Genomic DNA, 27,087 nt, shown 5'->3' on the forward strand with positions numbered 1-27,087 from the left:
AGAAGGGCCCTATCTTTTAAAGAATGTAATTATCTGGAGTCAATTTAGAATCTTTATACTAGATTAAAAGAAAGAAGAAGTTGTCTCACACATTTCACTAAGAAATGAAGAGGAGAAATATATATAGAGGAGAAAGGGGAATAGAGCTCTATCTATTCATATGCAGAAAAATTTAGTTCTTCTCAATTTGGATAGAAGTCAAATAAACGGGTTAACTAGATTGAATTTGAGCAAGTTATTAAAAATTAGACGCAAAGGTCATAAACATAAAATCATTTTGAGCTGCATATAATACTTATAAGTTATAAACTTACAGCTTACATTTTTCTATATATGGTTTTAAAAGTTTTTTTTAAAAAAAAATCGTGCTGTGTTCATATCTATCTTTGTTTTTTCTGTTTCATTGATCAAATATAAAAAAATTATAGAAACAGAAAAATTCTCTTATTTAGAAAATTTACTAGTTTTGCATAGAAGATTGGTAATGTATGAATAATATGTCAGCTACATAACTAGATAAAATTAATTGAGAGCAATAACTACAAAACATAAATGATAGTGGATAACTGAAATATAACTAATTTTAGATATTTATCACATTATGTAAGACCATTAAAGTATAGCTCTGAAGGGAAAAGAAAGAGACAAGATAAAAATTAAATTCAATAAAATTTCCCCTCATATGAAAACAAACAATTATACTTTATTGCTATCACTATCATATTGATCACACCCATAAGTAGGAAAAAGCAAAAATTAAAAAATAAGAACTAAATAAGTAATACTATAAAATTAAAAGTTAAGACATTCAAAAATATACAAAAAGTAGTATAAATTATAAATTGTCGTGTCAATATGAGCTATTGCTAATATAAGTAGCCTACGTTACATAGTAATTTCAAGATAGCAAAATTAATTGCCCATAAACAAACTGATTTTTCTTTTAAAAAAATTTCCCTTCTAGTTTAAACAACTGAGCTATAAGACCTAATAACTAAATACATCTAAGAAAATTTTCTTCACTATGTAAATTTTATGATGTGAACTTTAGGCAAATAGTTACTCGGATTCATTGTTTACGCAAATAGTATACTTGAACATAATATGGGATTATAAACACAAACTCACTATCAAACCTTCTTGGTTCATTTTACTAGAAATTTAACATGTATGCTTGCACTCTAGCAGCTAACAAGACTAGAAGAAAAGAGAGGTTTCTCTTGCCTTTTATACAGTAAAAAAACACAAACATGCACATCTACAACTTTAGATGTCAATTGTCTCAACAGGCAATAAGCACCAGCAAGTTTTTCAACAAAATCTGATAATTGTCTCAAAATTTTCAATAAAATCCCTACTAAATTTGATGGTAACGAGAAAAACAGAAAAAGGTCGGTTACAACGAGCCAACAAACAGCAAAACCAAAGTTTTCATCCTTGTCAACATGACTCAATAGAAGAAACCAAGAACTTTTCCACCAACATTCTTTCTCCTAGCCTCTTCATGGTCCATGATACCAGCTGAGGTAGTCAGCACAATGTACCCGAACTGCAAGTTGAAAACCAATATGCAAAGATCAAAACATAAAATAGACTATACAAAATAAAACTGACAAACAAGTACGACTTTTACTCCATATGTGATCGCAGAAAATGTCTGCAATTTCATTTTCTTAGTATCAAGTATGAACTACATATGATGCTTCAATCCACAATATGACTGTTCAGATATTTCTTCAAAGAAACACACTTCACATGGACTAATACAAAAATAACAGCAGATCGAGACTCTGTTATGTCTTGTGTTGTATGTGTCGTGATGCATTCCTCCTCATGCAGCATATCATTATTTCATGGAAATATGAGAAAGTGGAGAAGTACTGTCTTTTTAAGAAAAATAGTTTGACACCTTACTTATATTATTGACCATGCTGAGGTGGCAAGTTGCTTTTCTAACAATGCAACTCGAGGAATATTAATCTTATGTTATGCATGAAGTGAGTAGAGCTTCATGGAGATCGTGTTGGCTATGATGATCCAACCATGGTGACTTACATTGGGCGCATTGAAGGTAGAATTTATCTTTTCATTGGTCATCAGAAAGGTAGAAACACAAACGAAAAACATCATGTAAAACTTTGCAATGCCAACCCCTCATGGTCATGCTTCAACTATTATCATTCATAGCAATATTACTAATTACTATCATTAAGCATTCCAAGTAATCTGTTCTGTGGTTAATAACAAGTTAAATTGAATTGATGTTTTCATTAATTCAAAGTGAAATTAGATTAGCAACAAGTTAGGCTGAAGTTGTTGCTCATAAGCCTCTGAACATGTTCACAGTTATCAGATTTTTGGAGAGTCTATGCAGCGTTCAGGTTTTTGAAAGGAATATTGTTTAATTTGATACCTCAAGGTTAGTTTTGTAAAAAGATGAATTGATAACTACTAAATTTTCGCCGTGCAGCTACAGAAAGGCTTTGAGAATGATGAAATGTGCTGATCATTGTGTCTTGTTACATTTGTTGACACTCCAGGGGCTTTTGCTTATTTAAGATCTGAAGAGCTGTGAGTCTTTACCTTGAATTTCAAATATTGTGTTATTAAATTGCGTTTAGTCATGTAGAATCTATAATCACCTCCAATATTTTCATGACAATTTAAGGGCATGTTTGGGCTGAAAGTTCCAATCATAACAGTTGTAACTAATGAAGGAGGTTCAGGCAGAACTCTTGCCATCGGATGTGATTAATGTTCAACATTTTATGTTACTAGGTAAGTTTGGTTCATTTGTACTTCTTCCATATTTTTGCTACTTAATTATCAGGCATGTGACAATTTGAAGAATAAGAAAAGTTCAAGTCTAAAAATAATTTATCAACCAAAAACATGTCATTTTAGCTTAAAAACGTGGACACATTGTACATATGATGTTGAGGCATGGATTTTGTAGTTATTGCTTTTACACTTGTTGCATTGTTTCCTTGAATATCTCCATCTTTTTTGTATCTTTAAAAAATCTATGCTTCTTTGATCAGTCTTGTAGCCTGTGCTTCTATATTATGGAAGTCTTCACAAGCAGCTCCAACCTCCAAAGGTATTGTTGTGAATAAAATGGTTTCTGACTGAATAGGCAGCTAAGAGCTCAAGAACATTACAGACTTTGGATAGCAGAGGCAATTATTCCAGTTAATAGTGTGAACGAAACAATGTTTAGCTGGACTTTTAGAAGACGGAAAAAAGATGCAAAACATAAGATTGTCGCCCCTTTATCACTTATGTTGACAAAGTTTTTGATGAAGTAGAGAAGAATTTTCCTCATCCCTTATTTATTTTTTGTGCACTCACAAGTTTCTTGCTTCTTACATGTATAGAAGATCGGATTTATTCATAAAAATGTATCTTTTGTAAGGTTGTCTACATTTGATATACTTCTTGTATATGGGTGTGTTATTGCCTTTCCTTTTACTGTTGAAATTTATTACTTTTTTCCAAAAAAAAATAAAGAGTAGACACAACCTGTATTCTAAGTTAAGCCTTTAAAATAAAAAAATAATAACCAGTAGCACTGGAGGTGTTGTATATCATAACAAAAGTTTAAATACAACACATGGATAGAAACTATCCATCAAAAAAATTGGCTAACAACACAAAAGTCAGCTTATTGCCCATCAATACTGCAGCAAAAAGAGAAGCCTAACTAACAAAAAAAAAAATTCCTTATCAACTTTAGACCTTATACTCGGGACTTGTCTCTTATCCAGAATGAAAAGTCATTTTGCGGCCTGGGGAAGTTGTTGAGCTGAAAGATAAATGTTGCTAGTTTGAGAGTTCATCGCCTTCTTTGCCAGAAAGAGAAGTCATTTTGCGGCCTGGGGAAGTTGTTGAGCCGAAAGATAAATGTTTCTAGTTTGAGAGTTCATCGCCATCTTTGTTAGCCAGTCTGCAAGTTGATTGGCTTCTCTGTAGCAATGCTCAAACTTGATACTCGCAAGATCTAGAATTGAAGAAGTAGCTTCTATGATTCTCTTCAACCTGAGCTACTAGCCTTATTTTTCTTAAGCATGTTGATTATCAAAAGTGAATCCAGTTCCATGATGATGTTTGTGTAACCATTTTGTTTACACCATTTGCTTCCAAACCATGCTGCCTTAGCTTCTGCTATGTTATGACTAGAGCACTGCACAGCGATAGAAAATGTCATAATAAGCTCCCCACGTTCATATCTCAGTGCACCTCCTAGTCCTGCTCTGCCATCATTCGTGTTGAAGCTTCCATCAGTGTTTAATTTCAGGTACCCCGAATCAGGCTTCTGCCAGCACACCAGGTTGATTCTAAGAGTGGGTTGCAAATTGATAATATTCTGACAAAGATCACTCCAAGGTAGAGCTAATTTGCATCCTGAGAAAGTTCTAGAAATTGTTGCTTGAACTGTCCATCCCACCAACTGCTCCATTTTGTAGCAATTAAACCTTTTCTGCTTGCCATATCTACAAGAACAAGTTTCCTTCCAAAGAGCCCAACATATAATGATGCGGGTTATATGGAAAACAAGTTTATGTACATTGTTACTAGTTTTTTGGAGCCACCAGGAATTCATAACATGTCAAATTGAAAGTTGAGAATGATTAATACCAAGAGGTCCTCCAATGAAAGTGTTCTATGGTCTATGGTCCGAGCATGTTCTTGCTAAGTGTCTAACAGTACAGTTATGAAAGTGTAGATCCCAAAGATCATTGATAAAAACTCGGTCAAGTCTTTTCCAAATTCTCTTTTTGGGACTTCTGTTAAGTAGATCCTGAATATCCAATATCTGTCAAACCACAATCATCCATACAAATCTGGAGCTCCAAACTTTTACTCATCATGTGAGATTTGCCTCCTAACTTCTCGTTTGGGTCCAAAATAACATTGAAATCCGCTCTGATACATCAAGGACCATTAACTCGCTGATAATCCTTTTCTAAGCTTTCCCAGAGATTCTTTCTTTCAGTTACAGTTCACTTAGCATAAATAGCTGACATAAAAATATTTTGGTTTCCTATAGCCTTTTTCATGTTAAGAGAAATATATTGTTCACCTTCCCAGAGTAGTTCAACTTGATTGTTGTTCCTCCAGAAACACCAAAAGAAACTTTCTGTAACCCTCTATCTTTTGTTTATCAATAAAAGGTTCAAAGATGGCTACAAACTGAATGTTGTTAATTGGACAAGATTTTTTAGCCTGTGAATGGCCCTTTTTGATCTTACTCCCCTTATATTCCAGAATAGAGCACTAATCATCAGAATCAGAATGACAAGGTGATTTGTCCTGAGCCTGTCGTCCCTCGTGTCTCAGCTCTTGTTGTCCCCTGTCAGATTGGAGATTTTCTTCTCGTCTCTTGGGGTTTTTCAATGTTCTGCACAGTATCTGGGCAAGAGGGAATGGTCAGTAACCTTACTCTTTTTTGTTTTCTTCCTTGTAATTTTTTCCGTTTTTGTTCTCGACAACTTTAGATGTAAAGACTAGGACTTGTTTGTCTTTGTCTTTGGTATCATGGCCATTCTGTAAATCTCATCATTACTAAGCTCTGTGTTGTTTTGTTCCTGTAGATTAACAGCTTCCTCCATCGCTTGTTCAACACTATTAAATTAACAACTTCCTTCATCGCTTCTTTGTTCTTCTTAGCCTCCTTTTCCTTGGCTATAATTTTTTCCAGAATCCTACAGTTGAACTGATTGAGGCCTAGCAAAATTTAGGAATAGTTTCATATCTAACTTTTGAATAACATGGTGAATTGTCATCTTCTAAACCAACCCAGACACTTTCCGGGGGAGATTTAAGCAAGTCCAATTCCACTCTCACCGGCCTAGTTTTTCTGTTAGTAGCAGATTCCATATATAGAGCTGACTATTTGTCTAACAATGTACCATATGGTAACGCAGTCCCGGGAGAAGAACCCACACCGGTGAAATAGGAATATCTTCCTCCAGCTTGAAATCCGGAGTTCATTTTTGGAGCCACATTTGCATTCCATCAAGTTCAAAAACTCTTTTAAACCAAACCACTTTGAAATCGTCATCATTTGTGAAATCTAGAAAGTATATTAGGATCAAATTTGTAGTTGTTGTTCCAGAGTTTGGTTGCTCATGGTCAAATGAATTGATGGTAGATTTTTCAGCATATATATTTGTCGCAGTTGTTATTCATTTACCCATTAGTGCCACCTCTATTTATTGATCTATGGGTTATCGGTCATTAGGTAAATTGATTCACTATACGAGAAATGTGTATATGTCGATTGAGTGTATGTGATTGCATGTCTTATGTATAGCTGGACATAAGTTTACATATACACAACATACAAAATACATAGACGATGTTGACATGTTGTTGGAGGTACAATTTGTAATTTTTCAAATATAAGCATCAATATAAAACTTTATTATAAGTACTACAATTTACATGGGAGTGACCATTGCGCTTCTATGAGCCCTATTAGTCTGCCTATACCAAACAACGAATGTCGTACAAAAAAATAAACCCAAAATCACAAAAGTCATTATTACATATAAATAACTCCTACTAGAACTTTTATCATAGTTGGAGGAGAAGTTGGGAAGAAGAGGTGGTGAAGAAGGTATATAATTCCCTTGGTATTCTATAATAGCGGTTGTAATTTTATTCGTGTCATATGTCTCGCTAATATTATTCACAACAACCATATAATAATAATCTGGATGTTGGTTTGCCTCGAAGATGCAATCAATCGAGTGTTGTCTAGTCAATTCGACGTAGTTTGTTGTAAATGGCTCTATTATAGGACTTCCATCCCTCGCGATTACGGTTAAGTTGTGTGAGGCGATCCCAAAGTAAAGTTTTTTATGGATTGCAGCGTTCACAATTTTGAGAAGATATTTCTTCCCAGTATCCACTACTATCCTAAAAGTTCCTGTCCATTTTAATTAATAAAAGAACATTAAAATGAGTGCAACAAATAACTCTGAGAAAATAATAAGTAAAATCTTGCAGGCCCATGTGGACAGAATCGCAAAAAAAAAAATGTTAGAAATCAAACAGAAGAGTCCAACCCAAAAAAAGTAGTTTGATAGATAGAAGAACTGTTTTATAGTCGATGAGGAATAATTGACACGTAACACATGAGTTTGTTTTCAAATTATACAAGGCTACAACCAAGTTTGACATAAACTGATCCAAGTGAAATTCGTTGACAAATTAAAAGAATTTTTCTTTTTAAAATTTCAATACAATTACGACATAATAACAGCTAATGCATCTTTCTTTTATCAAATTTTAAAGCCCCTCCCACCATTACTTGGAAAAAAGCCATGTCTTTTCCTTGACTATTATTAATGTCTAATTAAAGAGATCGGATACGAAGATTTTAATTTTTATTAGATTAATTAAGTTTGATATAAATAAATTGAACAGGATGACTTATACATACCATTGTTTGAACAAGGGTAGAAGTCACCAGGCTGTCCATTAACTGTGAAAGCGTCCGATTTTGTGTCACTACCTGAGTCAATATAGTCAAGGAAGACCTCCTTGACATCCTTCTTCCACCATTCACCTGGTGAAATTGTGAAGAATTAATCAAACAAAAAGAAAATATATGTTAGTAAACGACTTAAGATTTTGAAAGAAATTACTTAAAACTAAATGATTCGAATATTATTTAACTTATATACCTAAAATGATGGGAATATCGGCATGATCATCAGGCTTTCCGGGTTTTGGATGGACAATGAAAGCGCCATGAACAGTGGCGCGTTGCCAGATGTTCATGGCATGCCACCATAGCGTCCCTTCCTCGTCGTCAGGTATTGTGATATTTCTTCTTACTGTAGACCCTGCCTCAACTAGCCATTCCACTTGATCAAACTTCACGTGTCTACCCATGCGCCTACAACTTAATTTTAGAAAGAAAAAAACAGAGTCACCAAAAGTAACAAAATCAATGAAAAGTAGAATTTCTTGATAATTTGAATGTGTACCAAAACATTGTAACGTTGTCCTTCCCTCTGTTTTCAACGTCTAGGGCCAACGTTTCTCCAGCCCGCGCATATATGGTAGGCCCTGGGAATAGTCCGTTGACAGTAAGAATCTTCTTCGATTGGCAAAGCCTATCGAAAGAAGTTTCTTCAATCTATTGATAGTACAAGATAAAATTGATTAGTACATACACAACACAAACCATAACTTTAATAATGCAAAAAAAAAACTAAATGAACAGACAATACTTACAACGAAATGAATATTATTATTGTTTTGTGTTGAAGCAGAGTACTGAACTGCGAAAAATATGATCAATACCAAGCTAGTGTTGATTTTTTGGAATCTCATTTTTCTTGTCTAAAGAGTTAGAGAAGTCGAAATTTTTGAGAAAAAGATGAAGAAGGCCCCTATCCTTTCAAGAATCTAATTATCCTGGAGTCAATTTAGAATCTTTATAAAATATTAAAAGAAAGAAGCAATTGTCTCACATATTTCACTAAGAAATGAAGTGGAGAAATATATATAGAGGAGAAAGGGGAATAGAGCTCTATCTATTCATAAGCAGAAAAAAAGAGTTCTCTCAATTTGGATAGAAGTCAAATAAACGGGTTAACTAGATTGAATTTGAGCAGGTTATTAAAAATTAGACGCAAGGGTCATAAGCGTAAAATCATTTTGAGCTTCCTATAATAATACTTATAAGTTATAAACTTACAGCTTACATTTTTCTATATATGGTTTTAAAAGTTATTTTTTAAAAAAATAATTTGTTGTATTCATATCTATCTTTGTTTTGTCTGTTTCATTGATCAAATATAAAAAAAATTATAGAAATAGAAAAATTCTCTTATTTAGATAAATTTTCTAGTTTTGCATAGAAGATTGATAATGTTTGAATAATACATCAGCTACCTAACTAGATAAAATTAATTGAGAGCAATAACTACAAAAAATAAAGGCATAATACATAAAGAGGACCTTTAACTTGGCATCAATTCACAACTATGACCCTAAACTTTGCCAATGCACAAGTAGGCACTTTAACTATCACAAATTTAAACAATTAAACACTTGTATATCCCAGGCAAAGTGTGTGATATACAAATGCTTCTACATGGCTGTCAACTAATTAAAATAAATACACGTGAATTTTTCAAATTAAAAAACTGAAAATAAATATCAATTAACAACTCTGACCCTATGCTTATAACGGACAACAACGTTTTCCTCTTTCTTCTCTACAAAATCCTAACCTAAGTTCCCACATTTCATCCTTCGAATCAAAGGTAAAATTGTTCAAGAAATTGTGAAGAAGGAGAGGAAAATGGCAAAAAGCTGTTAAAGAAATTAGAAAGAAGAGAGTAAAGTGAGATTTTGATTTAAAAAAGGATATATATATATATATGAAAGAGATTCATTAAGGGTAGAAGTGTCATTTAAGCATAAAAAAAGGTTACTGTTGGGGCCTTTATTTTTACCACTGACGCGCCTAATTGAAGTGTGTTTCACGCACTTTGCCATGTAGGATTAGAGTGTTTAATTGTTAAATTTTTGAATAGTTGAAGTGCCTACTTGTGCAATAGCAAAGTTTAAGGTCATAGTTGTGAATTGATGCCAAGTTAAAGGTCCTCTTTATGTATTATGCCAAAAATAAATGATAGTGGATGACTGAAATATAACTAATTTTTAGATATTTATCACATTACGTAAGACCATTAAGATATCACTTTTTAGGGAAAAGAAGAGGCATTAAATTAAAAATAAATTCAATAAAATTTCCCATCGTATGAAAACAAACAATTATACTTTATTGCTATCACTATTTTATTGATCACACCCATAAGTAGGAAAAAGTAAAAATAAAAAAATAAGAACCAAATAAGTAATACTTTAAAATTAAAAGTTAAAACATTAAAAAAACTATAAAAAAAAATAGTATAAATTATAAGTTGTCATGTCTAGATGAGATATTGCTAATATAAGTAGCCTATGTTACATATGTAATTCAAGAAGCAAAATTACTTGCTCATAAAAAAAAAACTGATTTTTCTCTTCAAAAATTTCCCTCTAGTTTAAACAAATGAGATATAAGACCTAATAACCAAATACCTCTAAGAAAATTCTCTTTCACTATGTCAATTTTGTGATGTGATCTTTACATTTTGGGCTAAAAATCATACTTCAAGTATAGCTCAAACTTATGGTATAATTGTAAACAAAAATATCCTTTAATTATTCCAAACTTTGCAATAAACATTCTTATGTTAACTTTTGTTAAAAACTAACAGTTGAAATAAAAATATGTGTCAAGCATGTGATTTCCCCAAATCCCTAATTGATTTTCTCTCAATTTGGATAAAAGTCAAATAAACGGGTTAATTAGATTGAATTTGAGCAGGTTATTAAAAATTAGACGCAAAGGTCATAAGTGTAAAATCAGTTGGAGCTTCCTATAATATTTATAAGTTATAAACTTACAGCTTACATTTTTCTACATATGATTTTAAAAGTTTTTTTTAATTCTTGTTGCGTTCATATCTATCTTTGTTTTTTTTTTTTTGTTTCATTGATCAAATATAAAAAAATTATAGAAACATAAAAATTCTCTTATTTAGATAAATTTACTAGTTTTGCATAGAAGATTGGTAATGTTTGAATAATACGTCAGCTACATAACTAGATAAAATTAATTGAGAGCAATAACTATAAAAAATAAATAATAGTGGATAACTGAAATATAACTAATTTTAGATATTTATCACATTATGTAAGACCATTAAAGTATAGCTCTGCAGGGAAAAGAAAGAGACATAAGATAAAAATTAAATTCAATAAAATTTCCCCTCGTATGAAAACAAACAATTATACGTTATTGCTATCACTATCATATTGATCACACCCATAAGTAGGAAAAAGCAAAAATTAAAAAATAAGAACTAAATAAGTAATACTATAAAATTAAAAGTTAAGACATTCAAAAATATACAAAAAGTAGTATAAATTATAAATTGTCGTGTCAATATGAGCTATTGCTAAAAAAATTAATTAATTGTTTAAACAAACTGATTTTTCTTTTCAAAAAAATCCCCTTCTAGTTTAAACAACTGAGCTATAAGACCTAATAACCAAATACATCTAAGAAAATTCTCTTCACTGTTTACGCAAATGGTATACTTGAACACAAACTCACTATCAAACCTTCTTGGTTCATTTTACCAGAAACTTAACATGTATGCTTGCTCTATAGAAGCTAACAAGACTAGAAGAAAAGAGATGTTTCTCTTGCCTTTTATACTAGTAAAAAAACACAAACATGCACATCTACAACTTTAGATGTCAATTGTCTCAACAGGCAATAAGCACCAGCAAGTTTTTCAACAAAATCTGATAATTGTCTCAAAATTTTCAATAAATTTGATGGTAACGAGAAAAACAGAAAAAGGTCGGTTACAACGAGCCAACAAACAGCAAAACCAAAGTTTTCATTCTTGTCAACATGACTCAATAAAAGAAACCAAGAACTTTTCCACCAACATTCTTTCTCCTAGCCTCTTCGTGGTCCATGATACCAGCTGAGGTAGTCAGCACAATGTACCCGAACTGCAAGTTGAAAACCAATATGCAAAGATCAAAACATAAAATAGACTATACAAAATAAAACTAACAAACGAGTACGACTTTTACTCCATCTGTGATCGCAGAAAATGTCTGCAATTTCATTTGCTTAGTATCAAGTATGAACTACATATGATGCTTCAATCCACAATATGACTGTTCAGATACTTCTTCAAAGAAACACACTTCTCATGGACTAATACAAAAATAACAGCAGATCGAGATCTGTTAGCCAAGCCATAAGATACAAAATTTCTCCTTTGGATAGACAGGAATGCTTCCTTTACAGGAGACCCTCAACTGCTAGCATCTACAAAGAGCGCTTCCTCCTTTGGACGGATGGGTCTTGTAAGCATTACAGATAAGTACTCAAGATTTTTACTGCTTAAGAAGAAGCAATAATTTTCAAATATCATTTTCTCCCTTTGAAACAAAACTACATTTTTCAAATTTCACAATGAAACATTGGTCAAACGCCCATATAGCAAGCCAATTCATGATTCGGCAAAGAAGGAATAAAATTAATAATGTCTATTTCACAAGCTAATATGACCATGACTTGACATTCACCCCAACAATCATTTCGGAAGCTAGAAGCAATGCTCAATTTGGAGATAACCAGAAATGGAGTTCCATATATTGATCAAGGGAACAAAGTGAATATATTAATTACTATACCTGTCGGGAAGGGAGCAATCTAGCAGTCCATCCTTCAATCTCCTTGACTCCAACATCGAAGCAAGGACTAATGACACCACACTTGTTTAGCCTTCCATTCAGTTCGACAACAATCTTTCCGGACCTATGATCATCGACGTACTCAAATTCTCCAATGTAACCTACACATAGATAACAGTAAGAAAATGATAGGGTGATGCTAGCAGTGCATACAGTTAAGAAATTAACATACCATAGGGTGATGTCATTCATTTAAAAGAGCAATCAAAAACTTAATACATCCACTTTATTGTCTTCTAGTGGTAAAAATATGAATTACCTATAAGATTGTGTTCAAGTTATCAAAACAAATAAAAAGAATTTGTTCAACAATGAAGAAACAAGAAAACTGAGTCAGTGAAAGTATGACAGCTTGGATCACGATCATATGTAATATCGGGAGGATCTTATTCTTCCTTTTGTGATTGAGGACTTGTTGTCTTTTCAAGGTAGCAGGCAACAAAAATATGTAAACACTTGCTTGGTATATGGTTTGAGCTCAAGATTGCCCCAACAGCAGGTGTTGGCGGAGGGAGCCATGATGGCAAGGCAGAAATGAAGTCTACCAAATCTTTCATATTCTTATATGAAATACCATCAATCTGCATACCAGAAACTATGCTTTACTGCATGTCTGCTACTCTTTTCTTCACATCTTTGCCTTCTTCACTTAACATGAGTTTTCTTGCTGTTTTCTCTATGACCATTTTTTCCATAACCTCCCATTCAAACCCAATCTTGTATATTTGGATCAGAGACCTTACGTTCACTAATTGGTCTGCTAGAAATGGTCTGCATATCAAAGGGACTTCATCCAAAATACTTTCAAGCGTAGAATTCCAACCACAATGAGTGAAAAAGTCTGCTACTGCGGGATGTGCAACCACCTGTTTTTGTGGACTACCTGACGACTTGCTATGCACGACTACATGTTCAAGTAATTTATGCACGACTACCTGTTCAAGTAATTTATGCACGACTATCTGTTCAAGTAATTTATGCATGACTACCTGTTCATTCATCAAGGTTGCTACGTGTGAGGCATCTTTTGCTTAGCTCTACTAATTTTATTTGCTTGACTACACTTCTAGAATGAGAAAATTGCATGAACACAATTTGACAAATGATTAACTACCCCTTTAACTGCAGATAGGCAAGAAGATACTACACCAATCAATTCTTTAGAGACACCTTACTCTGCACAATTCAGTCTCAACATTTGATTTCTCGCTACCATCTGTACAAAGAGCTTCTCCTTCCTTCTCTTCACTTGGTGTTTGTCACTGTTAAGGTCACCAAATTATAAACATAGGCACCGGATAAGTTAATTTTATATTCGATTATATATATGAATTAGAGTCGAAGAATTGAAGAAAAGAAGACTATACTAAGGTTGATGTAAGGAAATGAAAAATATACCTTCTCCCTCAGTTTTACATTTTCAGCAGCAAGGATTTTCTCCAGGATTCGTAAGAAAGTGAAGCATTAAGCAAACAAGTAGTAAAGCAGTTGAAAATTCTACGATAGAGACATTCACATTCAACAAAGAAAGGCCTATAGTCTATAGATAGATTGTTATTTTTTTTTACCTTTGTGTGAATTAAAGCTCAAAATATATCAGTCAATGTGGCCTTACCTTTTCTTTTAGTCGCTCAACCTGCTCCTTAAAAACTTGAACCTTAAAAGAACAAGATAAGATAAATGTCAAGTTTCCGAGACTTATAAGAAGAATAGATCATTTCTAAGACTTCGAGAAGAAACCTTTCGTGACCGAATGGTGCTGACAGTCTATTCCAACTGTTTTTCTATCTGTTGTACTTCTTGAAGGGTACGTGACAGCAGACCTTCTCTCAAGAATTTCCTGACGGAAATTTCATTTGTTTAAGAAGCATCTTTAAAACTTACTAAAAAGGGAGAGAAATGACAATGCAACAACTTCTGGAGTAAGGTTTAATTGAACCTTTTCGATGTTTCAAGGAGCTCTATCTTCTTCATTAAATTTGCTGCATTGTTGTGTAAGCTACAGTAAAACTTTATTAACTTTCAAGAAACTACTAGTTGCTTTCTAATTCATCCTATACAGAGGAGACACGAAACTCGAATCTACCTGCAGATGTTGTTCCCCAACTTGGTTTTCAGGTTGAACTCTGTCTTAAGTATGCCTCTTATAGCGCTCTATTATCTCCTGCGTGCTGCGTAATTCTCCCTGTTACTCTTTTTCCGTTACATTTGAATAGTAAAACCATAACTTAGCTCTACTATTTCTATTTGCTTGACTACACAGAAAATTGTTCATTTATCAATATCGACAAGGATTTGCACAACTAAAAAGTGTTAACACTGAAAAGAAACAAAACTGGAAAGTTCATCAAGCAAAGAACAACAAAAAGAGGAGAGATATGAAAGTTTTCAATTCACATGGAATCGAAATCTGGAAGTACAAATATTCACTTGATTCAACAAAAGACATGAAGTGGAGAAATCATGAATAGCATCGGGATTTTTATGTTCTTACCTCACTTTGACTACTGATCATGAAATAGAGAACTTTAAATCCTCCTCTCGAGCTAAACATAGAAGAAAGCAAAAAATGACTATTATATACAGTTTTACACTAATCAAATCAACTCAAGTTTTTGAAAAGTGAAATCCGAAGGTTGTCAAAGTAACGTTGACAGAAAATACCAACATTGCAACAAAAGAAATTAAAAACTGAAAGATATTCCTGACCAGAAGCAGTAGATCAAGTTTTTTCTAGATATTTTGTCAAACACTTTGTGGATCTAGTAACATTCCTTATCTTATGAACAAATTTAAACCAAATTATAAGAAAATTGAAGATAAAAGGCATATTTATTAGCTGATAGCACATGCATGTATACATTACCAGCGAGAAAGAGAGATCAAATAAGAAAAACATTCAAATCGAGATTCATCAGTAGGTTGCTGAACTTCAGAAGAAAATTAAAGAGAGAGATTACCCGTTGGAAGTAGAAGAGCGAGCAAACTGAAAGAATGAGAAATTGTTGGTGCTTCAGACTAAAACCGTCGTATGTAGCCATGGAAGGAGGCTTGCTGATGCTTGAGAGAAATTTGGTGAATCTCAAGGCAATCGCTTCAGATGGAATGGAAAAGAGTGACGAGACATTTAGAATTTGGGGACTGAAATTGAATTTGGGTATTGAATGTTTGGGAATTTTATTTAATTGAAAGGAATCTGGTTGTATTTTAAATTTTTTTAAGTAATCGTCATTAAAGCTGAGACTAATTGTTGTTAAAGGGTCAACTTAATTTGTTGTAGTGCATGCTTCTGCATAACAATGAGGATCTTGATGATGACTTTTGATGAAGGTCTAATCATGACCTGACGCTTTCCCCTCTTTTCAGCATTGTACATGCTCTTGATTCAACAACCAATCGATTGTTGTATACTCAATTCTACGTAGTCTGTTGTAAATGGTTTTGTTATAGGACTTTCATCCATCATGATTACAGTTAAGTTGTGCCTTGCGATCCCAAAGTGAAGTGTTTTACGCATTGCAGCACTCACATTACAGGAGAAAGTGTTTTCTGTCAGGAATTTTTTTATTTCTAAGCTCAAACTGAAAAAATTCTCTTACTTAGGATGCAAAAATCACATTCATCTCGCCACACTTGTTAGCTAATTAAGTGAAGAGTTTGAATTGACATAATATGCTTTCAATAACAGGCACATCAAGTATTGAATCGCCCAAAATAAATTGCAATTGCAATTGCAAAAACTAATATAATAGCTTCTTAGTTTTATATATCAATTAAATACAAGCAGTTGGTACATCTCAACAAAAACCAGCACCCCCAAACAAAAAATTATAATCCCAGTCATCATCATGAGCATTATGCTCACTTCCTTCATGGTAACATCTAGATTGATGAGTTTGAACCAACGTGTAATTGTCTGATCCAGTCAACATGATTCCAATCGAAAGCGAACTAGGAGCATCTGATGGATATATATAGAGAGGGTGATGATAATCAATTGTAGTTGTAGCGTTCGCAGAAGCATTTCCCCTCATGAATCCTAAATCTGGCAGAAAACCTAGCAAAAAATTGGTAGAAAATTGAGTAAACTAAGCGAGAACAAGCACACAATCCCTCGAATTCTTCACAGCATATGAGCAATCCCCTCGATTTGCACCTGTCATGGCTTTGATACCATGTCAAATTACTGAAGGTGTATGAATCAACATACCAACAATGGAGAGAAACATTGAAGGAGAGAAAGAGAAGACAAATATGATAATAGAGAGATAATTTGGAGAAAAGGAGCAGATCGTTTCATTCAGCAAAAGCTTACACATATATAGATACATAAGGTGGTGTCAAATCCCTTAAATCCTGGAAACTGTCTCCCTATTTTGTGCTTAAATAAAGATCCACCACATATTACAATATCTTCTACATTCTAGAACTTTGTATTAAAATTAATTCAAAAGTTATACCAAAAATATCAAGACAAAAGTACTAACATGACAGCACTTAGCATCACATACAAAAACAACAACCTTCATCACTCCTCCTTGATGCAAGTGTTGTTGGATACTCCAAGCTTAGCTCTAAGAAGCTCAAATCTTTGTTTCTGCAGTGCCTTGGTAAAAATATATCAGCTAGTTGATTTTCACCACAACAATACATAATATGAACTTCATTTTCCCTTTCAGCTTCTCGAATGGAATGGTATTTGATTTTAATGTGTTTAGTCTTTCCATGAAAGACTGGATTCTTTACCATGGCAACAGCAGATTTGTTATCACAAAGGACTTCAGTTGCTTTGCTTGGATGAAACCCCAAGTCAATCAAGATTTTTCTCAACCATAGAGCTTGATTAACAGCACCGGAGGCAGCAACGTACTCTGTTTCAGCTGTTGATTGAGCCACGGACCCTTGCTTCTTTGTGCACCAGCAAATGACACCTGATCCGAGAGTGAAACAATATCCTGAAGTGCTTTTCATGTCGTCTTGCGACCCAGCCCAGTCACTATCAGTAAACCCCAATAATTTCATAGATATGGTTCTTTTATAAAACACACCATAATCAATGGTGCCTCGAATGTACCTCAAAATTCTTTTGGCTGCTCTGAGGTGAATTTCAGTTGGTAAATGCATAAACCTTAATAGCACACTTGTTGCATACATAATATCAGGCCTTGTGTCTGATAAATACAACAGGGAACCAATCAAACTTCTATAAATTAAAGCATCGACCAAACCAGACTCATCCTCATTCATCAGTTTCTTTCCTTGAACTGCAAGGGTACTTACTGGTTTGCATTTGTCAAGACAAAACTTCATCAATATTTCGGTAGCATATTTCTTCTGAGAAACAAAGATTCCTTGAGAAGATTAATTAACCTCCATTCCCAAGAAATAAGTCATTTTTCCCAGATCATTCATTTCAAAGACCTTCTTCATTTGCTCCCTGAAGTCTTTGATAGACTGTGTGCTGCTGCTAGTCACCAACAGATCATCAACATAGAGAGAAACTACGAGAAAATCATCACTTTGAAGTCTAATATACAGGGTTGTTTCATTGCAGCTTCTCTTAAACCCCAAATTCAGTAAGTAGCTATCGATCCGTGCATACCAGGCCCTAGGTGCCTGTTTCAAGCCATAAAGAGCTTTTCTTAACAAATATACCCGGTCCTCTAAAACCTTCAGGCTGCTCTACATAAATTTTCTCTTCAAGGTACCCATTAAGGAAGGCAGACTTAACATCCAATTGAAATACTTGCCAACCTTGGTGTGCTGCAACTGTAAGTAGCAATCTAATGGTATCAAACCTTGCAACTGGTGCAAAGGTTTCATGAAAATCAATTCCATGCTGTTGCGCATACCCCTTTACAACTAGCCTTGCTTTGTACTTGTTGAGTGTGCCATTTGAATTCAGTTTAATCTTGAACACCCATTTAGTTCCAAGAGCCTGCTTGTCAGGAGGTCTAGGTACAAGTACCTATGTATTATTCTTGTTAATCATATTGAGCTCCTCCTCCATGGCTGCCCTCCATTCGGGAATTTGCAATGCATTGTCTACATTTGTTGGCTCCAACATAGCGACATTGCATCTGCTATATATATCTTCAATGGATCTGGTACATCTTACTGCAAAATCATCAGAGTCCTCCTCTTCTTCTAGAATCAACTCTTCTTCTTGGGCACTTTATTCTTGATTAGTGATCTGGAAAGAAGAAACAACCATCTTCTTCCAGTCCCATGCAGCATCCTCATCAAATTTAACACTTCTACTTACATGGATTTGTTGTGAAATAGGATTTAAAATTCTATATCCTTTAGAAGTGCTGTTGTATCCCAAAAATATTCCAACTTCAACTCTTTGATCAAGTTTATCCCGTTTAACGTCAGGAATATAAGAGTAAGAGATACAGTCAAATCCTTTAAGATGAGCAACTGATGGCTTGGTTCCAATCCATGCTTCGTATGGAGTCTTTCCTTCAACAGTTCTCGTCGGCAATCTATTTTGTAGATAGACAGCGGCATTTACAGCTTCAGCCCATAGCACCTTACGCAGACCTTTCTCAAACAGAAGACACCGAGCCATATTTATAATGGACCTATTTTTTCTTTCACTTACACTGTTTTGTTGTGGTGTGTAAGTGACTGTAAGTTGATGATGAATTCCTGCTTTCTGAAGAAAATCCTTGAATTGATTGGAAGTGAACTCGGTCCCATTATCAGACCTTAAGATTTTTATCAAAGAGCCACATTGGTTTTCAACAGTTGCTTTAAACCTTTGAAACGCAACAAATACTTCATATTTATGTTTCAGAAAGTAAACCAAACAAAACCTCGTAAGGTCATCAATGAATAAAAGAAAATATTTGTTGCCGTTATAAGAAGGAGTGCTCATAGGTCCACACAAATCAGTGTGTATTAGTTGGAGCTTTTCAGTAGCTCTCCAGGCTTGATTAATAGGAAATAGTGATTTGACAAACCCCACATACATTAGAGGTTTCATTTATGGAAGGCATATCTGCCACAAGATCCTTATTTTGCATCAATTTTAAAGATTTAAAATTGATGTGACCAAGCCTCTTATGCCAGACATAAGTTTCATCTTGAATGCTGACATAAGCTCCAATGTCGGTATGTTTCCAATCAAGAGGGAAGCTTCTGTTGTTCATTTTGACTGAGAGCAATTTTATACCAGTTGGATCCATGATTTCACATGTTTTATCTTTAAATAACAGGGCATAATTTTTATCAAGCAATTGGCCAACACTGAGAAGACTTTGGCTAATTTCAGGAACAAATAATACATCAGATATAATCTTCATACCTGAGGGAGTTTGAACAGCAACTGCTCCTTTGCCCGTTGCATCTACAAGTCTGCCATCTCCAAGTCTGACTTTGGAGAAATATTTTTTTTCCAGCCATTCAAAAATGTTCAAGTTAGTTGTCATGTGATGCGTGCATCCACTATCGACAAGCCACACATCATGATCTTGAGTTGCTACATTGCATTCTCCAGCAATAGAAGCAGCAAACACTTCTCTTCAGGATCTTCAACATTTACAGTAACTTGAGCTGGCTCGGCTTGAACTTGAGCTGGCTGGTTTTGATTTATTTTGCACACCTTATCCACATGACCAAACTGTTTGCACAACTTGCATTGAACTCCAGGTCTGTACCAACAAAACTTGTCTGTGTGATTGGTCTTTTTACAATAGGGACAAGGTGGATACTTGGATCTTCTACATCTCCCTCGGTTATTATATTGCTCCTTCTTCTCCTTACCATATCTTCCATTTTGTTGCCTTTTTGATTCACCATCCAACTGAGTTTTAGATCTTTGAACAGCCACAAGAGCGATTTCACTTGTACTTTCTTCCTCTCTAAAAGCTTTCCTTTTTTCCACTGCTAGAAGAGCGTTGGATAGTTCATTCAATGTGACACGAGACATATCCCAGGTATCTTCAATTGAGGAAATTTTTGCTTCAAACTTTTCTGGAAGTGTCACCATCACCTTCTCAACAATCCTCTGCTCTTCTACTTTTTCCCCTAACAATTTGATCTGATTGACGATTTTCATGATTCTATCAATATAATTTTTCACCTTTTTGGTCTCTTTCATTCTTAACATCTCAAATTCTTTTCTTAGATTCAATATTTGCATTTGCCTCATTCTATCGCTCCCTTGGAATTCTTGCTTCAGCATATCCCCAAGCTTCTTTGGCAGATTCACATGTCATGATCCTGGTAAAAATTGAATCTGAGACAGTTGCGTGAATGAAAGACAGGGCTTTTGGACCTTTTGCGTATCTCTTCTTCATGACTTCTGATCTGCTGAAAAGTTGGGTTTGCTCTCAAAGGTTCTGGAGCGCTGTCTTCCTCAACATCCTTCCTTAATCCAAGACCCTTCAAGTATGTTTTCATCTTCACTGCCCAAACTTGGTAGTTCTCGCCATTAAAGATAGGGGGTGAAAAAGGAGAGCTGCTAGAGGCCATGTGAAAGGAAACTGAACAAAAAAAAACTTGGACAAGTTAAACTTGATAGGTGATCTTGCTATGTTTTTCTCTCTCAGAACAGTCCCTAAAAGATCAGTTTAGCTCTGATGCTAATTGAAGGAGAGAAAGAGAAGACAAATATGATAATAGAGAGATAATTTGGAGAAAAGGAGCAGATCGTTTCATTCAGCAAAAGCTTACACGTATATAGATACATAAGGTGGTGTCAAATCCCTTAAATCTTGGAAACTGTCTCCCTATTTTGTTCTTAAATAAAGCTCCACCACATATTACAATATCTTCTACATTCTAGAACTTTGTATTAAAATTAATTCAAAAGTTATACCAAAAATATCAAGACAAAAGTACTAACATGACAGCACTTAGCATCACATACAAAAACAACAACCTTCATCAAACATAGAAGATTCTAGGGAAGAAGAAGATATTTTCATTATTGTGTAACTGAAAACATGTGCCTCTATATATACAGTACAAGTAGAAATGATAGCTCACTCTAACTAACTATCTAACAATATTCCTAACTAATCCAGATTAATGACTAAAACAAATTAATTAGCTTAGCCTCATAAACAGTACTAACTATTTTTAACTAACTAGTTAGTGCTTTGAGACTAAGGTACATTTGTGCATTTTCCAATTTCCTTTACACACATTTCTCTTATGAATTGCCTCTATCTATGTACACTTGTTCGTCATTGATTACATTGACTTTGACAAATTGGGTGTTTGATAAACGACTGAACATAGCTTGGAACTCTCTAACCAGCCTAACGCTGCACTCAACAATCTTTAGATGATGAGAATATTGTGAAAATACTGTCAAGTTGTCCTTCTTTGGAATCTATGGAGCTGTCGTTTTGCGAGAAGTTTCGTAGTCTGAGGATTACTTCTTCAAATTTAAAGAGACTAACATTGTCAAACCATTTGTTGCCTGACATTCGAGGAAATAAGGTTTTGGAAATTAATGCCCCACATCTTAAGCATTTGGATATTTCAGGCGATCTTGGAAAACTCAAGTGTAGGCTAGTCAATGTCTCCTCATTGGTTATTGCCAGCCTCACTTTTAGCGATATTTGTATTACTGTTGGCAAGAGGGAAGCTGACATTGACGAAGACGAGTGTCCTTATTATCATCAAGTTATCCGAAACCTTGTTCTGGACTATCTTGAAAAGTTGAGTAATGTGACAGAGCTGATAATTGGAAGTTGGTTTGCAAAGGTTTGTTTTTATTTCAAGTGGTTGTGGATTACATTTATTTGTAGTTGCTTCTTTCTCGAACTTTTACCTATTTCTTTGAGATTATTTCACCGGGTCGTGTTCATGTTGCAACTTGAAAGTGTGATTCTACCAAAACTGAGATGCAAATGTCTAACTCTAAAGCTGGGTGTATCGAAGTATAATATGTATGGTATAGCCAGTCTATTGCAAAACTTGCCTCGTTTGGAATCACTCAACATACACATCAAACCTGAGACAGTAAGTTCTCTCGATTTCTGCTCTTCTTTTTACGTTTATTCAAGATTTTTGAAGTTTTAAACCCCTTTCCCTCAAAAGGAATTTCTTAAGGAGAATGCAAATATAACATTAATTATCGCTAAGAATATTTTGTTACCATAGAACAAAAAAAACTAAATGATCAGGGTAGTTGCTTTTTGTCCAGTTAACGGGCTCAAGAAAGGAAAATGATCATCGACAACTATACCTCTTTTTTTTCCATGTACTGTATGAGTATTTATGATAGGTATTAGCTATTATAATCATTTGCTGAGAAGTGTTCAATATTTATGGGTTTTGAGATCATTTAAGTGTAATATTTACATTATGCTGTAGACCTACTTTGGGTCCTGATTATATTCTTTGTTCCAGTATAATGATTCCCCCTGCGAGCTTTTACAAAGCTATTTGGACGAAGTAAATGACATCAATTTCTGGCATTGGATTCCAAACCCTCTGTTTCCTAATCTCAAGAATGTTAAGATTGTTGGCTGCGTAGGAAAATGTATGAGGATGTGGTCTACAATGGGCTTTTGTAAACTTTTGCAGTTTCTACTAAAGAATGCAGAGGCTTTGCAGAAGCTTGTTATCGTAGCAGAGAGAGGAGAATGCGATTTTGGTTTAGAGATCTGTGTGTCCCGGCATTTATTGAAATTAGCTAAGAAATTGTTAGGCATCCCAAGATCATCAACAAATCTTGTGATTAGTTACCAAGAGATTGCTTAGCATGACCAGATTGGCAGTTGTTTGTTTCAGCATACTGGAAATGTTACCTTATATTTCAGCTTTTGATTTACTGCAGTCGTGATTTTGAACTATGGCATTCGATGGCTGCTTGGTTTCTTAGAAGCCTTTGTTTGTTGCACTCTTGACATTGCGTTGCAACTTTGTTTTCTCGAAACTGTCAAGATTGGCGCAAACCTACAAACGACAGGTTCCTACTGGTTTGTTTAAGAAAATAATCTGTAGCTGTTGTACATTTTGAGGCTTATAGTGCTGTTGAATGCGTTTACTGTTGGGTTTTAAAAGGTGTGAATGGAAAATGAAGAGTTGCGACTTTTATGAAGAGTTGTGACTTTGATGAAAAGTTGCGACTATTATGAAGAGTTGTGACTTTTATCAAAAGTTGCGACTTTTATGAAAAGTTGTGACTTTTATCAAAAGTTGCTACTTTTATGAAAAGTTGTGACTTTTATGAAAGGTGGTGACCTTTCCGAAAGATTGTGACTTTTCAAAGGTTTGTGACCTTTCCGGAAAGGCACAATAAGAACCTTTTCACACTACCCTCTATTTTCTATAAATTGAGATATTTCCTCTCATTTTAAAAGAACCAATTTCTGGACTTCTTCTTCTACTACCAAATCTAGTATTCTAAGTGTACTTTACTGCCGTTGAGTGGCTCGCTGACACCAGCGTTTTGGGTATCAATACACTGGTGATTGAGATCATTCTATCCTGGGATGACATATTCCAAATCAAACCTCGGATACTAGAGGGGAATAATTTCCTTAAGGGGACACTGTGCATTTAGTGGGCTTGATCTTCTTTCTGTTTTTCTAGATTCTGGTATGTGTTACAGATTTTATATTTGTGAATTAATTTATGTTCTTCTGTTCTTCACTGGTTCATTAAACTTTGGTAACTTCGTGTTTCTGCAAAGTTTGTTAGAATCAGTAAGATTCTTTAAACACAGATTGACAACAATTCTTCTTTAAGAAAAAATATTTCGTATATTTTTCTAATCTGTTTCTGATTCTAGTTTCTCTACTAGTTTTAATTTTCTAGTTGTGAAAATGTTCTTAAACTTTATTGTGTCTTACCAAGTTCTTCAAAGTTTTGTTCTAAGTATCTTAGGAATACAAGATGAACAACATTTACTCGATCGAGGTGTTAATTATGCTCATAATAAGGCTGTTCAATTACATCTAATTGGTTGATTGCCCTAAATCTTTATTCCTCAGGCAGATTCTGAGTGTGCGCAGAGTCAACAAACTCTCTTTGTTGAGTAAAGTAACTGCTAGTATCTCTCTTTGTTGTAGTTTTCTTATGGCTGTGTGTGCCCAGTCGACAAACTCTGAAGCTTGTAGATGCTTTAGTTTCTTTGATGGATATTCCACAAAGATTGCAGCATATAGAAAGGATTATTTCTCAGGCCAAAGCAGATAATACGATTCATGAACTTAGACTGATCATATAAATGTGTTAAACTTCATCAATGTTTCAATTGTTCAGTTTTGCATGTTACTGTCTCTGTTTTTTTTTCTTTCTTTCCTTTCTTAATACGTGATTTGATCGAAATAAGCCATTATTTAAACTACTTCACCAAAATTAATTCGATAAAAAATCTTTAATTATCTTCCAAAAATGATGAGGAAAATGAGATGAGAAGTAGGAAAAGTAACTCGGTATGTATTGTACATAATGTTGTATTTGTAAGAAATTAAGTTTTTATCTGTCCCAACTATATTTTTAGAATAAATTATTTCAATTTATTATTGATTTTTATGACTGCACGAAGTTCAGCTAAGTTCATAGAGTAGGTACCACAAGTTTGTATTTCAAACCACCATAACATACAAATTACAATTAACTAAATATGTATGTAAAGATCTATTTTAAATGTGAGGAATTAAGTCAATTAAGTTAGGAAAATCTAACTTTAACTTTATGAATGAAGTTAATGAGAATATATTGATGAATGGGAATTCCATTGTATCTGGTCTTATATTCTTTTTCAAATTAATTTAGTGTATTTATTAGTATGGGTATATTGTCGTTGGTGATGGTGATGGTGGTGACATAAAATTCGTACATTTTTTAAACCAAATTATGGCCTTCTCCTTTATTGTTAATTATTAAGTATCATTTTTATTTTTTATAACTCCAATATATTTCTTTGTAAATATTATATCTATTTAATTCCTAATAGGAATTATACTAATTAACTGGTTAACGCAACGCGCATACCTAGTTACTAGTTCAAATAAAGGGAAAACATGTTACCACCCTTGGGAAACCCTAGAACCCAAACATGAATCTATTTTTGAGTATTACTGCTCTGAGTTTCTTATCATAAGGTTTTTCTTTTAGGAAAAAAAAAAAATATGTAATTTCCATATTTGGCTAGTCCTTTTCTTGTAGGAAAATTTTTATGACTCTATAAATAGAGACTTATTCGTTCTAAGTAGCTAGCATTCACAAAATAGTCGCATGAGGCTTTGAGAGATTAGTTTAAGGAGAGAATTTGTGGGACACAAGTTATCATTTGTGTGAACCTCTTTGTATTTCGATTACATACTGAATTGTTCATCTCCTTTGTGGATGTAGGTTGGTTGACCGAACCACGTTTAATTTTTGTATCTTTTGGTATATTTCTCGTTTGTCTTCTTACTCACGGTCTTTCAAAGTTTACTTTGCTAGCTTCCACATGACACCAGATCATTTCGATCCTAACATCTATGGCCTCCATTCTCAAAAGAAATGAAGAATCAAAATCAAGAAAAGAGTTGCCGGACGACCTTCTTGTTCAGGTTCTCTCTCTTTTGCCAACTGAGGATGCCTTCGCAATATGTCTTCTTTCCAAAAGGTGGTACTATTGTGGCCTTCAATTTATCACTTCTTTATCAGTTGTAAAGATAAATCACAACGGAGAAACTTTATATCCTTTATCGATTATTACATTAGCTCATTCAACTTGTTCCATAATAAAATAAATTCCAATTGGATTTCAAGCACCTGTCCGACTACGAGTCACAAATCAAATGTGTTGAAAATAAATTATTCTAATTCCCAACTTGTCTATGGCTTGCTACTGTTGACAAAAATGTTGTATTGCGATCAAATTCATATAAGGAAGACATCAACAACTTGCCACACTCAGTGTTCCTCCTTGAGATAACATTGAATCTCGATCACGTGTTGTCAATTTGATCATAGATTGGAAGTCTTTAAAGACCATAAAGTTGAAATACATTACTTAGATGATGATGATATATCTTGTCAATTTACTCTCAGGTTGTCCTGCTTTGAAATCTCTTGAATTTTCTGAATTCTACGGATTCGGTCATCTAAAAATTTAAAGTGATTTAAGTTTGAAATTATTGGTCTGCAGTTGACTACGATGATCGTTGTTTGATCTCAAGTTTAGGCTAGTAAATGAATCATCTGTGGTTAGTGCTAAGATTACTTTCCGAATGAGTTGTACTTGGTTTGCTCAAGGAATTTCTAGACATCTTTCGACGAATGTCTAATAACTTTATGTTCCACTAGAAAAATAAGCTTGACACTGACCACAGAAAATACATTTGAAGAATTAATTTCTAGCCAACAGAATCCTTCGATTTGAGAAAAATCAAGAGTTTTCTAAGCAGGACAACCTAACAATATGCTTACAATATCGTCATCATCATCTAAACTAATATATTTCAACTTTAGGCTCAGAATTCTTTATCAAATTCACAACAACTCAGATCCAATGTTATCAAGGAGGAACAATTGTAGATAACATGAGCCAATGTGATAATGTCATCCTCAAACCACTTTGACCACAATACAACATTCACAGCAACAGTAACAACCCATAAGCAAATTGGTAACAATAATTTATTTTCAACATATTTGGTTGCATGAAAGCCAAATGAAATTTTTTTTATTTTATTTTGGAACAAGTTGAATGGGTTTTAAGACATTAATAATAAAATCAACACTATAGGGGGGGGGGGGGGGGTATATTAA

At 34.1% G+C, this 27,087-nt stretch overlaps 1 protein-coding gene and 2 long non-coding RNA genes across 4 annotated transcripts; 1 reads left to right on the top strand and 2 right to left on the bottom strand.

The window, feature by feature from the left end:
- Positions 1-1,253: 1,253 nt before the first annotated feature.
- On the bottom strand, positions 1,254-12,561 carry LOC107057649 (40S ribosomal protein S15a). Of its 2 annotated transcripts, none has more exons than XM_015304441.1 (2): positions 12,295-12,561; positions 1,254-1,549 (listed from the first exon to the last, which is right to left on the bottom strand). In XM_015304441.1, the coding sequence occupies exons 1-2, from the start codon at positions 12,544-12,546 to the stop codon at positions 1,451-1,453; spliced, it is 351 nt and encodes a 116-aa protein (XP_015159927.1). In that variant the 5' UTR covers positions 12,547-12,561; the 3' UTR covers positions 1,254-1,450. The 2 variants fall into 2 exon arrangements, with proteins under 2 accessions (XP_015159927.1, XP_015159926.1); XM_015304440.1 differs by lacking the exon at positions 1,254-1,549 and adding an exon at positions 11,318-11,601.
- LOC107058579 (uncharacterized) lies at positions 1,557-3,379 on the top strand. Its single transcript, XR_001472134.1, has 3 exons — positions 1,557-2,571; positions 2,669-2,778; positions 3,042-3,379. It is a non-coding gene; the product is annotated as an uncharacterized lncRNA (long non-coding RNA).
- A 1,643-nt stretch (positions 12,562-14,204) lies between the features above and the next one.
- On the bottom strand, positions 14,205-15,511 carry LOC102596415 (uncharacterized). The gene is made up of 3 exons (XR_368773.2): positions 15,315-15,511; positions 14,849-14,900; positions 14,205-14,525 (listed from the first exon to the last, which is right to left on the bottom strand). It is a non-coding gene; the product is annotated as an uncharacterized lncRNA (long non-coding RNA).
- Between the last annotated feature and the right edge of the window lie 11,576 nt (positions 15,512-27,087).

The sequence above is a fragment of the Solanum tuberosum genome, unplaced genomic scaffold (assembly GCF_000226075.1).
Source record: "Solanum tuberosum cultivar DM 1-3 516 R44 unplaced genomic scaffold, SolTub_3.0 scf00551, whole genome shotgun sequence".
In the NCBI taxonomy this organism is placed as follows: domain Eukaryota; kingdom Viridiplantae; phylum Streptophyta; class Magnoliopsida; order Solanales; family Solanaceae; genus Solanum; species Solanum tuberosum.

Coding starts and splice junctions, on each gene's coding strand:
- LOC107057649 (XM_015304441.1), bottom strand. CDS start 12,546: ATGAATGACATCACCCTATGGTATGTTAATTTCTTAACTGTATGCACT. Junction 1,550..12,294: donor GATTGCTCCCTTCCCGACAG/GTATAGTAATTA, acceptor TTCAACTTGCAG/TTCGGGTACATTGTGCTGAC.